At 45.4% G+C, this 13,164-nt stretch overlaps 6 protein-coding genes across 6 annotated transcripts; 3 read left to right on the forward strand and 3 right to left on the reverse strand.

Moving 5' to 3' along the window:
- Nucleotides 1-192: 192 nt before the first annotated feature.
- On the forward strand, nucleotides 193-1,638 carry TREMEDRAFT_26942 (uncharacterized protein; the record flags this gene model as incomplete). Its single annotated transcript, XM_007000752.1, has 1 exon — nucleotides 193-1,638. One exon carries the CDS (start codon nucleotides 193-195, stop codon nucleotides 1,636-1,638), a length of 1,446 nt encoding a protein of 481 aa, XP_007000814.1.
- Nucleotides 1,639-1,859: 221 nt separating this feature from the next.
- On the reverse strand, nucleotides 1,860-2,482 carry TREMEDRAFT_58614 (uncharacterized protein; the record flags this gene model as incomplete). Its single annotated transcript, XM_007001273.1, has 2 exons — nucleotides 1,860-2,405; nucleotides 2,468-2,482. The coding sequence occupies 2 exons, from the start codon at nucleotides 2,480-2,482 to the stop codon at nucleotides 1,860-1,862; spliced, it is 561 nt and encodes a 186-aa protein (XP_007001335.1).
- Nucleotides 2,483-3,672: 1,190 nt separating this feature from the next.
- TREMEDRAFT_58615 (uncharacterized protein) lies at nucleotides 3,673-4,570 on the forward strand (the record flags this gene model as incomplete). Its single annotated transcript, XM_007001274.1, has 3 exons — nucleotides 3,673-3,960; nucleotides 4,023-4,326; nucleotides 4,449-4,570. 3 exons carry the CDS (start codon nucleotides 3,673-3,675, stop codon nucleotides 4,568-4,570), a joined length of 714 nt encoding a protein of 237 aa, XP_007001336.1.
- A 171-nt stretch (nucleotides 4,571-4,741) lies between these two features.
- TREMEDRAFT_41756 (uncharacterized protein) lies at nucleotides 4,742-7,902 on the reverse strand (the record flags this gene model as incomplete). Its single annotated transcript, XM_007000885.1, has 8 exons — nucleotides 7,698-7,902; nucleotides 7,220-7,358; nucleotides 6,798-6,971; nucleotides 6,366-6,593; nucleotides 5,845-6,218; nucleotides 5,685-5,752; nucleotides 5,469-5,635; nucleotides 4,742-5,139 (listed from the first exon to the last, which is right to left on the reverse strand). Exons 1-8 carry the CDS (start codon nucleotides 7,878-7,880, stop codon nucleotides 4,742-4,744), a joined length of 1,731 nt encoding a protein of 576 aa, XP_007000947.1. The 5' UTR covers nucleotides 7,881-7,902.
- Nucleotides 7,903-8,310: 408 nt separating this feature from the next.
- TREMEDRAFT_18058 (uncharacterized protein) lies at nucleotides 8,311-9,444 on the reverse strand (the record flags this gene model as incomplete). Its single annotated transcript, XM_007000366.1, has 5 exons — nucleotides 8,311-8,507; nucleotides 8,633-8,688; nucleotides 8,734-9,074; nucleotides 9,195-9,345; nucleotides 9,416-9,444. Coding segments are annotated over 5 exons (774 nt in total), but the record flags the coding sequence as incomplete, so codon positions are not given.
- A 685-nt stretch (nucleotides 9,445-10,129) lies between these two features.
- TREMEDRAFT_25756 (uncharacterized protein) lies at nucleotides 10,130-12,539 on the forward strand (the record flags this gene model as incomplete). The annotated part of the gene is made up of 6 exons (XM_007000608.1): nucleotides 10,130-10,270; nucleotides 10,465-10,734; nucleotides 10,882-11,298; nucleotides 11,445-11,870; nucleotides 11,935-12,087; nucleotides 12,279-12,539. 6 exons carry the CDS (start codon nucleotides 10,130-10,132, stop codon nucleotides 12,537-12,539), a joined length of 1,668 nt encoding a protein of 555 aa, XP_007000670.1.
- Nucleotides 12,540-13,164: the final 625 nt, after the last annotated feature.

A 13,164-nucleotide genomic window follows, 5' to 3' on the forward strand; every position in this document is an offset into this window, starting at 1 on the left:
ATTGCTACCATCCTCGAGTACCTGGCTTCGCCGCGCAACGAACAAATTGGATCGAATTCAATGGACTCAGAACACAAAGGACCAAGACACATAGTAAGAGGAGCAATCCGGGAAGACTCATTATTCGGACTCATCAAGAACGGACTGAAAGACTCAGAAGACATAGCAAACATACGACAACTAGGACTACAGATGACACAGACACATAGCACACAGAGCACACAGAGCACCCAGAACACACAGGACACACAGAAGACACAGGCTAGCAGCGAGACACCAATAGTATCATGGACACAGAGCGGATTACTCTTATACAAAAACAGAGTAGTCATACCAGAGGGACAGGCAAGATTAGAAGTAATGAAAGCAAGACACGATTCGATGCTAGTGGGTCATCCAGGAAGAGACAAAACTATCACCATGGTCAAAGAGGACTATTACTGGCCACATTTGGACGAGTATATTGCAAAATACGTAAAAGGATGCGAGATCTGTAACCGACACAAGACTCATCGACACCAGCCGTATGGACATCTGGTCTCTTTACCAGTACCCACACTGCCCTGGACAGATATCTCTATGGATATGGTGGGACCCCTACCAAAATCGACCGAGTTTGACGCGATACTAGTGATAGTCGATCGACTAACCAAGATGGCTAGATTTATTCCATGTACAACTGGACTAACAGCGAACAAAGTGGCCGACATCTACATCAAGGAGATCTTTTCAAAACATGGAGTACCTCGAACAATTGTATCAGATAGGGGAACTCAGTTTACAGCGGAAATTTGGAAGGAGATATGTCAGTTCCTGGGAATAAAAAACTTATACTCGACTGCGTATCACCCTCAAACAGATGGACAAACTGAGCGAGTAAATCAACAGATGGAAATCCTGCTCGGAATGTATGTAAACTACAACATGGACAATTGGGATCAACTTCTACCAATTGCTGAGTTCGCTTATAACTGTTCGCCACATAGTAGCCACGGTCTGTGTCCCTTTGAAGCCTGTTACGGCTATGTGCCACACTACGACATCCATTCGCACGATATTCGATCAAAGTCAAACAAGTTGGAGAGGAAATGGAGGGATATGGGAGAGTTACATGCGGCTGTTCAAGAACAGGTCAGGATGGCTAATGAGATTAGTGCCGAATACTACAACAGGAGACACAAGAGTATACCAGAAGAATTCAGAGAGGGAGAACAGGTACTACTGAGTACGAAGTATCTTACGACGGAAAGACCCAGTCGAAAATTAGAAGCAAAATACGTTGGCCCCTTCAAGATCATAAGGAGAGTGGGGAAAAATGCTTTCGAATTAGATCTACCTCCATCAATGAGAGTGCACAATGTCTTCAATGTCACGTTGTTGGAACCATATCCTAGAGACATGATACCAGGTCGACAGATACAACCCCCACCACCTGTAGTAATAAACGGCCAGGAGGAATTCCATGTGGAAGCAATTGTGGACAGTAGAATTCGACGAGGAAAGGAGGAATTCAAGGTAAAATGGTTAGGATACACAGGAAATGCGGCCTATGACTGGGAACCACGAGAAAATGTAGAAGAGTTGGCCGTTTTTGGTGAATTTCTGGAAAAGAGGAAAAAAGATCCCAGAAGAAAGTGAGAATTCGATCAAAATCAACGGAATTTATTGGGAAATAAATACATACACAGGAAATATGGCTACGTATAGAGAGATATAAAATACACTAGAAGTTGGAGGTGGTAGAATTGGCTCGGGGACGACGGACCGAGGCGGGAATACGAATGACATTGCGGGGGAGAGGAGTATGGGGAGAAGAGGAGGGACCGGCGACTGGTTGAGAAGAAGTCAATCCGGTTGGATCAGCAGCAGAGAAACGCACAGAATTCTGTAGAACTCTCACCAATTTCCGAGTCTTTTCGAGCATCCAGAGCCTTAGCAAGTTCATCATTGACCGGAACCTTGCGAGGGGCGTGAAAAATGGTTTCGAGTTCATGGGGAACCTCGACAAGCCCCTCGGAATCAGAAGGTGGCACAGGGGACTTATTACCAGGAGAATTTTGATTTTCAACGATGGTACCGTGTTCGGACTCGACAGATTTCGCAGGAGATGGGTTCTCACCAGTGGTAGATGGCCCTGCCCCCGCTTCGAAGTCGATATATTGCTCGATGACCTCGTCATCGAGAAGAGACGATTGTTGGTCGCGAGAAGGGCCGGATTGATATCGATCCTTAATGGTGTCGAGAGCCCTGCGAGAAGCGTCAACCAATGGAGTTTGAGAGGGAACTGGCGCTTGGGAAGTAATTCTCATTCTTTTCGTTTGACGCATGAGAAGTTCGGGATCGACGTCGGGGAGAATGGCCACAGTAGAGGCCCGAGTTTGACGAGAAGAGATAGACGAGGACAACTAATCTCGTCAGCCAGTGATAAACAGGAGGAAGTGCATCGAATTCGAAGAGAATTGCTTACAGTACGCTTAGACATGCTCACAGACAGGTCAGAGTTGGAAGGATGCTCTAAGATATGAGTGAGATATGGATGGATAATGATAGATAAGTAAAAAGAATGACAAACAAGAGGTAAAGAGAGAATGAGGAGGAAAGAAGAGAAAAAAGACGGGGAGGTAACTTGGTCAGTAATTTCTCGATCACATTGGAGGTCCGTGCGGGTGACGCGTTTTCATGGCAACCATCACACTAGCGTGGGTATGATGTCAGGGCGCACCAAAGGTGTCTAAGAACAATCCATGTGCATCACCTGGTTACAGGGTTCAGGATCCTCGGCGAGGATCCTTGAGACAGGGGGGGAAACTTGTTACGGGGTAACAACGAATCGAGGGAACTCTATCGAGTTCGACGGATTAGGACAGAGGAAAGCGGGAGTTGGAGGCAGTGCTGCAGTAGGTAGGGACGGGTTTTCCCCTTTCGAGATTTTCCCCACTGGGTTTGCTCAAAGCGGTTTTTCACCTGTCCGAGTATGTACATGGACGCTTGCAGTAGGACTGAGAAGAGGAGACGGATACCTGTAGACAGTATATAGTACAATCAGCAAAGTACCAACTTTGCTGATTCTTCAATATCATTCTTTGGCTACATCGATTGCAGAGGAGACACGATCCATTAAGCACCAGAGCCCCTAGACTTCCACGAGACCTCCATCGAGTTCGACCCAACCTGCGACCTAGTCGTCGTGTTTCCAGTACCGTTACACTATGCACTCAAACCCCTCGAGATTGGTGCATGACCTTACCTAGTACAAATAAGTCATATGACCAAGCCAGATGAGGCAAAGATCAGACTACCTGATATCTGCCTTGCCCCTCAGAGATAAGTTCAGGTCAAGAATTGCTCAAATAGCACGTCTCAGTCACTCCTGCGGGCCGCAAGGATATGTCCGAGCCCAAGCGTTCAAGACCTCAAGTCCTCTCTGGGCTTCAACTATCTGGTATGAGAAGGGAAAGTGTATCTATCCCCTTTGTACTCTTTGACTTCTCCTTCAGATATCATCTAATCTTCAGGTATGATGCTTTCCTTTAAAGATCTCCCTTGAGACATAAGCTTATTCACCCTCAGATTCAAATCCAGATTACCTCCTCCCCATTTTTCTCTTTCCTCTCATCTTCATTTCTTACTTGGACTCTCTAACTTATCCCCGGCAACAACTCACTAAGAACAATGTCCACTCAAGAAAATGTGACCGGAGCAAGCTCCAAGACATTTGATCCTGTTCTTTTTGACACGTTTGAAGCATATTTCACCATTTTGGGCCTTCCTCAATATAAAGTAGAAGGACAACAGTGGTCGCAGGAAGACAGTCAGTGGTTTGAGCTCGATCACTTCCTAGAAGACGATTGCAAGGTTGATGATGATGATCAGTGGGCTAAGGCATTTTATGTGGCTTGTTGTACTAGTCCCACAGGTGAAGCAACATTATATCAACTCAATGACGGTCAATGGATGACGGTCAATGGGTTTCGGCTACAAATTCTAATAATCTCAGATGTCTCATAAAAGTTACATGGCAGCCTATAGTTCCCTATCTGTTTGCGGGATATCATACTGATGTCAATGGGGAAAGCGTAGCAACATTCATCAGATTTGACAAAGAGATCACGAACCTGAAAATGAGACCACGCCTAGATATGAGCCAGATTATGAGGATCTCAGAAGGTGACTTTGGCACAGTACGTAAATTGAGGCTCTTGAATCGCTCCGACGTGAATCTGTCTGACAGCCCTCCGGAGCCTTGCATCTTCCTCACCCGCACAGCCTTTGACGCTTGTACAGGAGGGAGATCTGGTTGCGAACCCTCGTGGGCAGACCAGAAAAGTAACCTGTTCCAGCAATATAAATACGCTCCTCGACCTAAAGCAAGCATAATGAGTATCGAGGAGATGAGATAGAGTGAGCTCGAGAGCTTAGTCGCATCCGTTAGACGAGACGATGCATAGGAATCCGAGAGTTGCACCAACCCGGAGTAGTATCCGTCAATGTCAACAGAGAGGACGTCAGAGTTCCCGTCACCTATCATGCTTTGATAACCTCTTTAGGACTCGCGTTCCTCCTTCGCTAGGTCAGCGTAGGGTCGTGAGCAGAAGCGAATCAGTGAGACAAGATTAAGATGGTGTTTGACATCTTCACCTGATCACCACGTCAATGCAAAGATCAAAATCAATGAGCTTATGAACAGCAAGACGGGTCAGTAAAGTACTTGTACTTTTTTTTATTAAAATTCTAACATGACCTATTCAGATTTCCTTCCCAAGATGATGACCTTATCTCCTCTATCTACCTTTATTCCCCACCCTCCACTACTCTCCACACCTTTCTCCGCACACGTCCCTAATTTCCCATCCCATTTCCCTGTCCATTTAATACCTTCAAACCCTCGCACGGACCCCACTTTCTCCCAACCGACATGATCATTCACCATGCTCTCTCCTTCTTTGACGCCTAGTACCATATAATCTATCCCTGCATCCCATGCACCTTGAGCAGTGAGAAGAGAGGGGGTTTCATCTTTCGAGTACACCCATAGAGGTTGCGATGTAGAGGGGAACACACCACCGTGAGGAGAAGTATGGAGGAAGGTGAAGAGTGATGCACCAGTCTGAAGAGGATATGATGAAAAGTGGATAGTAGCTGTTGGTCAGATTGTGATCGTTGGGATTGATGTATGACTCGCTTTACATGGTGCGAATGGATCAAGTACTCCGAGAGAGGGTGGCAATCGACCAATCAGATTGATTACAGCGGGTCGGAACTGGTGAGAGGAGGAGGAAGAAAAGGGAGACAAGATGAGAGAGACGGAAACAAGAAAGTAGTGGACGAGGTTTCAGTAAAGAAATACGGGAGGGGGAAGAGGGCAAGCCAAGAGGAGAATCCTAAAAACCAAGAAGTGACCAATGTAGTACTCGAAAGAAGTGGGGAGTCTAGGAAGTGAACGGGAAAAGGAAAGGGCAGCAACACACCATTCTTCGGAATATTGAGCCCTTCGAGAACTTGCCAAACTTCACCCCCCGGATAATTTTGAGAACTCAACCATGTCATCCCCCCCGCCACGGCCAAATTCACAATCACCATCCCAACCAATCCAAGACGGAACAAAATCCGGAATTGTTTTTGAGGATAGCTCCACCTATTTTATCAACATCATCGTTTCATATTTGGTAGGATAATGAACGTACATTTGGGCGGCTGTGATAGCAGCTAAAAGGTTGAGGACAGGTATCACATAAACAATAAATCTCCATTCCTGTCAATCAATCAGTTATTCATAAACCTTCGTCAGTCACCATCATACAGAAAGGTGGGGGAATGAATAGAGGTTTCGAATGGTTGACTTACTTTATGTCCTATGAAACTCATACCTCCTACCATCGTGATGATAGCTGGTCCGAAGATACTCGCCACTTCCCCCCATTGAGCAGAAAAGACTTTGAAACCTTTTACTTTGTTTCCAAAACCTAGACGAACTCCAGACCAGGCCCCAAGTCCGAAAAGGAACAAGGGTAGACTTCCCAGAAGAAGTTTGGGTAAAGAATTCGTGAAGTAATAATGTCGACTCATGATTCCCCATTCGGCTGCACCTCCTTCGAGGACGTTGTAGGCCATCGAGGAGGCTTCGGGCCAGATGATCTGCCATGTGGAGGTGAATGTGGGTAAAGTAGGATGAGGAAGAACTTGACGCCAGAGATAATAGTCGAGTGGGGCGGATATAGCTGTGGATGAGCCTTGCTAAAATCAATCCCAGAAGCACGCAACTGTTCAATAGGCAAGGCTTTGTAAAGGGATGGGAAGAAAGAAAGAGAAGAAAACGGGGAAGAAGAGATAGTACAAGTTGTGATGCGGGAAGTGAGATGACATACCTAATGAGCCGAAACCACCAAGAATACCAGCTCGTAATGCCGCCATCAGAGAAAGTCGCCGTGTGACCACTAGTGTCAAGGTGAGGGGAAAGACGAAAAGTGCTAATTCTAATCGGATAACCGTGGCTAGGCCAGTCAAAAGAGCTATGGCTCCTGATAATCGACGTTGCTTCACAAGCTCCGGGCAGCTGAGGGTAGACCGTAGAATCAAGGAGACGGAAGACATGACTGGTGGTCAGAAATAAGAGTTCAAACTCGGGCAGATTTTGACCAGTAGCATGATTACGAGACTTGCAATTACCATGGGAAGTACAAAGTCGAGTTGCCGGAGGAATCGTGATAGGTAGAGAGCATGTCTACCACAGGCAGAGAGAGGTCACTCGGGGGTGGAATGGTGGGATAAGGAGAGGAGAGGAGAGGAGAGACACATACCAAAAGGTAAAGCTAAAAAATTAGGTAACGTCCTCCCAGCATAAAAAGGTAAATGAAAAGCTCCAAGAACAAACAAGACAAAAAACCGTCTAGTCAAAGACCCATATCGCGCCCTGACGGTCTGTTGAAGATGGGCAAAGGTCGCTGAAAAGAGGAAAGCTAGAACAGAGCGGACTAAATATCAGTCGACCCATTCAAGATTTGAATGAAAACATGTCCACATGATACTGTTACAGCCATACACGATGTGCCGAGTTGTACGTATCGTCGTACGACCCTATCGGGGAGAATCGAGGGTTCTAGAGCAGTGTGAGGGGGCAATGGAACTCATGAGAGACAGGTCTTCAGAGTTTATCTAGGTGATACACGGACTAAAGGAGATGACAAAATGTAGATTTAGACAGAAAGATATGGATACTCACTCAAAATTTGAACTCCCAATTTTGTCCGTATGATCCCGACGTTCACCAGTAAAGAACAAATAGGCCATGTCAAGATACCTAATAAAACAGGAGGAAGGAAAGATCTAGGTACGGCACCTGGGAAAGATAGATGATCCCACTATTGATTAGCTTCTCTGTCAACGGGAAATAATCAGATATTCCACATGTTATTCTGTTTTGTATTCGATGTTGACATTCCATCCCATCAAAAATCACTTCTCTTCCACTCTCGGCTCCCTCAGATTGGGCAATCAGAAAAAAAGAAGGGGAATGGAATGATATCAATCCTCTTTGTACCTATCCGTTCCTTACTTCAATATCACTATACACATCACTCAACTGATTAGATATCATATTACACGTCACCCAACGAGAAGGGAAATCGAAGAGAAGGGAACAAAGGGGTGGAAAGGTTGTGTGATCGTATCAAAAGTAGATGGAAGATTGTAAAACTCACCTTGTGTAAACTCCCCGGTCTTAAACCATAAGCCAGAAAATCATGTACAGCATGAATCTCAAAAGATTCCTCTACTTTGGTATATGGTATCCAAACCACTTGGTTGATAGTGATTATCAGAGCTAAAAAGAAAGGTATGACTTGTTTGAGTTTCCTTCTTGTTCGAGTTGGTGAATGTGCCATATCGTTGGAATTGCTGATATTCTCTTTTACTTGCTTTGAGGACTCGGGGGAGGATAAGGGGTCGACCATCTTTGATATGAGAATGTATATTCGAGTAAGTGCTGTAGTCGGCCGAGGTGTGCTCGTAAGTGAGTAGGAGCGATCGGCGAGAATCTCTTTCGGCCGGGGCCCCCGTGTCCCTAGGTACCTTTTCAAGGGGCCTGTGAGGCCTGTGAGTGGATAGATGGTAAGGACAAAGTCAAAAATAGAAAGAAGAAAAGGGGGAAAGGCGAAGAAAGAGTGAGGGAAAGAAAGAAAGTAACAAGTGAAATAATATATGCATGCAATTAGTCTATGCTACATTCTATTAAAGACACCAGAAGTTATTCACTCAAAAGATGACATTCGATAGTCCAAGACGGTTCATCTCGAAAAGAGACATTCAAACCCTTTCTTCCTCTTCTTCCACTTCGGCAAATATCTTTGTTTCTCTCTCACGTCTATCTTGCCAGCTGTAAATGGCGAATTGACCCATGACGAAAAGATCGAATACGATAGTCAATAAAGCTCCTGCTAACCATGAAGTGTTGACGAGGATGTAATGAGGGTCTGTCGAGACTGATAGTATTGAGACTGCGTAGGTGATATCTGATATCAGTTACTGACTGGCTTCATCCATCACTTTCAACTCTCCAAAAGACAGGAAGTTGAATGAGAAGAGGAATAGTGAGGGAGGAGAAGAACGGGGCAGGAAAAGATGTTTGACGACTCACTCCCTGTGATAGTGAAGAAAAACATCGCTAAACTCAAACCCGCGCATCTGGTCTTACTAATCTATCAGCTGGAACTAGTAACAACCCAAGAGTAATCTCACAAATTATGAATAATCTGAGGAATTCGACTTCCCAAATATAAAGTCGCACTGATATAACCCAACGTTTGAGATTTCCATTCCAATTCAACGTCCCCACCTCGACCAGGTCCTTCAGGTATGCCAATCTCATCATGAGAATCAGATAAGAACCAAGCGAAGATACCTGCACCAAGGACGAAAGTTAACAATAAAGGGTATTCCAATCCTGGTGGTAAGAGTGGTTTGGGTTGTGTAGGTGGATTAGATGCAGAGAGCAGATGCGTGGTTTCATCGTTTGTTGGGGGAGGAGTCCGACGATAGTAATATACTTGGAATAAAAGGATGAAATCGCATAAAGCGTACTTTTCATCAGCTTTCATTCACCAAATTGTTCTCTCTTGAGTTAAGAACATATCAGACAGGAGAGCAAGGTGTTAGGTGAGAGATACGCGAGGACCCATGATGCTTTGAGGATCACTCACGTAAATAGCCAACAAAATCATAGTTGTCAATACGTTGGCCATTATACCTCCAGCGAGATTGGTCAGATCTCCCAATAACCATAACACCACAAATGTCACCGAGAGCCCTTCACCTGATTTGAGCTGGTAATTCTCCCATATTTGTGGTGTGCTGTGGGTCAACTTACTCTCCTTTCACAATTTCTACACGAGTACGAATGAATAGGGTAGAAAATACTCACTAAACAACTATCCAACATGCTATGGACATCCATCCAGACTGACAAGTGAGCTTTGTCATAACGAGGAGCGATGACACACTCACGATGGATGACAACTCGAGGGAAGTGATCGGGAAGGACATGTTTGAATTCTCGATGGTACACCGCTATAAGCTGAATATTCGGGGATGATGATGTCAAGTCACGGCTACGTTACACGAGCACTGTCTTTATGAGGACTATAAAGTATGTACTGTACTGTAATACTCTATGTAGAGTATGTATGTTCAAAGTGTGACTCGGTGAGATTTCCGAGTTTGTCACGGATCAGGGCACGGACCTCTCACTTTTCATGATAACGTCATTTGATAAGAATCCCACGTCATGTCTCACCCAACCTTAGCCAACTTACTCTCCTCATACGCGCACAGCTTCCCTCTCCCACTCCAGTAGGACTACTGTACAACTGATACAAACTCTACTATGCAGTCTCACCCAAACCCATTCTCATCATCACCTTCACCTTCACCCACTCCTACTATCATATCACCTACCACTTCCCCAACCCCTTTACCACCTTCTTCTGTCTCTTCCCCAACGCCCTCCAACGCCCACTTACGAAAGACATCTTCCCTTCTTTCCGCCGCTTCAGGTTCCCCTCCTCCCACTCATCGAGCCAGTTTCCCAGACCCATCCAAAGAACCTAAGCAGGCAAGTAAATTAGGAAATTTATTCATGGGACCTAAAGTCAAAGATGGGTTCTGTTGTGATAGAGATAAAGATATCAACGGGGGAGAAGAGATTTCGATAGTGGATGCTTTTAAAACTACTGAAGGTGGTAAAGCTTCTTACATCACTTATGTGGTCAAACTTGGGGTATGTTCATTTTGACTACTATGATCTTCACCCTCCATACCTTTTCGATAGCTACTCCCACGCCCCGCATCAGATTACATCACACCCTTTTGCAATGTATGGGAACAGAAAAGTACGCTTCTATAGATGGAAATATGGGATGAGATCACATCAGGAGGTTCTGATGAGGAAGAGATCGAAAGCTAAGATCATAGAATCATACGACCAGACGCAGATATTCATCTTTCTTACAACTCCATCAAGCACTATCCGGCCTTTACCCAGTTTTGATTATCCCTCCGATACCTAGCAAACAATCTATCGCGGATTACGCTGTGAAGGGTCAATCAAAAGCTAAAGAAGATGCTACTGTCATCGCTCGTCGGAAGAGACTGTTGGAAGATTTCTTGAGAAGATTGGCGAAACATCCTATTTTGGGTGGAGAACATGTCTTCCATCGATTTTTGGAAGATGGTGTTAGCTGGGTGGGTCCTTCTGTCTGTCCACAACCAGATAGCATCATTATTGGGACTATCCTCACGACTACATATCACTCTTTCTAGGGAAGGTAAAAGAAAGGTCACAGATTGATGGGTCGTCGGTTTGACCGGGAGATTATTACTGACTCCCAGTCCGAAGTCATGCAATCACCTCCTATTTCTCAACTCCCCAAAAATCCCCTTCACACTCCTTCCCACAACCCAACGTTCCAACCCGCATCCCCTACTTCCCCATCAGACGACATTCCTCCTCTTTATATCGCCCATCACCTCCTTCCTACTCCCTCCCCCACTCATCCCCTCCAACACCCCGATCAGAGATTTATCGATAGTGAGGTGTTCACAGAGAAGTTCCAGAATCATTTTCAGGGCCAGATGGAGAAGGTCAATCGACGTGTCGTGAAACGCTGGGGTGAGAGAGCGGGGGATATGTCAGAGCTCGGTGCGGCCTGGAATGGTTTTAGTCTGGTCGAACCTGGCAAACTAGGAGTGGCTATTGAGAAAGTTGGACAAGCAGCGGATACAGAATACTTAGCTACTGCTGCTTTGGTGAGTCTCTGATTTCTCACTTGACCTACTAAATTCCCCATCCCCCATTTCAACCCCGGAAGATCTCGCTTCCCAGCCAAAGTCTAAAGTCAATTGGTGAAAGGATGTGATGAAAGTTGTATCGTAGACCAAATGCTGAAACAAAGCTACAAGCATGGGAAAGAACCACCACTGAACCTCTTCACATCTACAGTCAATTCGCCGTTCTCATACGCTCCCGTCTCTCCTTCCGACACCAAAAACATGTCCAATATGAGCTGGTGGAAGAAGCTCTAGAAACTCAAAAAGACAAGTTGGCAATTTTAGAAACGGCAGAACGTGAAGCTCGGAGGTTGGACGAAGCGCTCGAACGTGGTGGTAGTATACATCAATCGAGGTCAGCTTTACCTCCTGAAGAAGAACGGGAACAGAGGGAGAGAGATGAGGAGAATCGGGAACGAGCTGCTCGACGGTCTGGTCAAGGCTTTGGACTGTTGAGCGCTATGAGACATAGTTTGAGTGGGATGATGGATGTTGATCCGGAAGCGACGAGGAGGGCGAACATAGGGAAGACGAGAGATAATATCTCGCAGGTGTGTATCTCCTATCTGCTGTGTCTCTTCCGCTCCTTACGGTAACATCAGCTGACTGTTCTAGCTCGAGGACTCGCGTCAAGCCTCTGCGCAGGATCTGAAATACGCTTCCACTACTTTGCAAGCGGATCTGGACAGGTTTCAAAGACAGAAAGTCGCCGATCTTCGTCAATTGGCTATACAACTGAGTAAAGTGCATAGAGAGTGGTGTCGTCAGGTGAGTCGCTTCATTCTAGACCTTGACCCTCACCTGGCCAAATAGATCTAGCCTCTCTCTTTGTGCGGCACTATCACGAGTAGTGGTTGTCTCCGTCATGCTCCCTCAAAGTACAAATAGTGATCACGACATAAACTTGTATCCATCCACTGACTAGTCCGTAGACTTGTGTGATATATGCTCATGCGTAGAACCTAGAAGCATGGCAAGCAGCTTCAGCAGCTATAAAAGAAATCGAGTCTCATCCTAACCACCCACCTCCTTCCGCCTCTCCGACTCAAACAACCAAACTCGATCTTGGAGGTATGTCCAACATGTCTGATCTGAGGGATGAGATTGATCGTGTGGACGCTGCCAACATTCCTCTTCCTCTTCCCATAGCGGAGAACGAAGTGGAGGGGAAAGGTAAAGGTAAAGCTGTGGAGAGTGAGGTGGGATTAGGACCTTTGTGATATCTTGATGAATTATGATAGTATGAGTATGTGATGATGCATGATTTAAACTTGTAAAATTTATCAAGTTCTTTGTTGCATACCTCTCCTACATATACTTTTGCAAGTGTGAATGTTGTTGTATGGTTTGTCTTGGTGGATAAGGGGGATTGAGGGTGGTGCGACCGGGGCCCAAGTGGAGGGCGAGTCGGGGAATATTTATTTATTATTATTATTGATTTTCCCAAATCCCACTTTCTGGGAGAAAAGCACCCGCGTCCAAACATGTCCCCACTTCCTTCCTTCCTTCACTTTCTTCATTCAACTCTACTTCTCCTACCTCTTTTCCAACTTTGTCACATGTTGACACGTCTTACCAACTCGTAATCTCGCTCTCTGCTCCAATTATTACCCCATACGACGTTGGTCATACCATACATTTCATCACATTCGTTCATTTTATCTGTAGGAGAGATCATTCAACCCTCCTCAGGCACCCAGCCTTCCGACGTTTGGGAATCATTTTCAACTTCAATCATATCGCTCATCCAGTTTCACATAACATCCATCCCAATAATATCTAGGAGTGGGTGATATATATCCTCCCACCTTCCGTCTACTTTCTTTTTGTTCGAAGAGCGAAGAA

The sequence above is a fragment of the Tremella mesenterica genome (assembly GCF_000271645.1).
Source record: "Tremella mesenterica DSM 1558 unplaced genomic scaffold TREMEscaffold_1, whole genome shotgun sequence".
Classification (NCBI taxonomy): domain Eukaryota; kingdom Fungi; phylum Basidiomycota; class Tremellomycetes; order Tremellales; family Tremellaceae; genus Tremella; species Tremella mesenterica.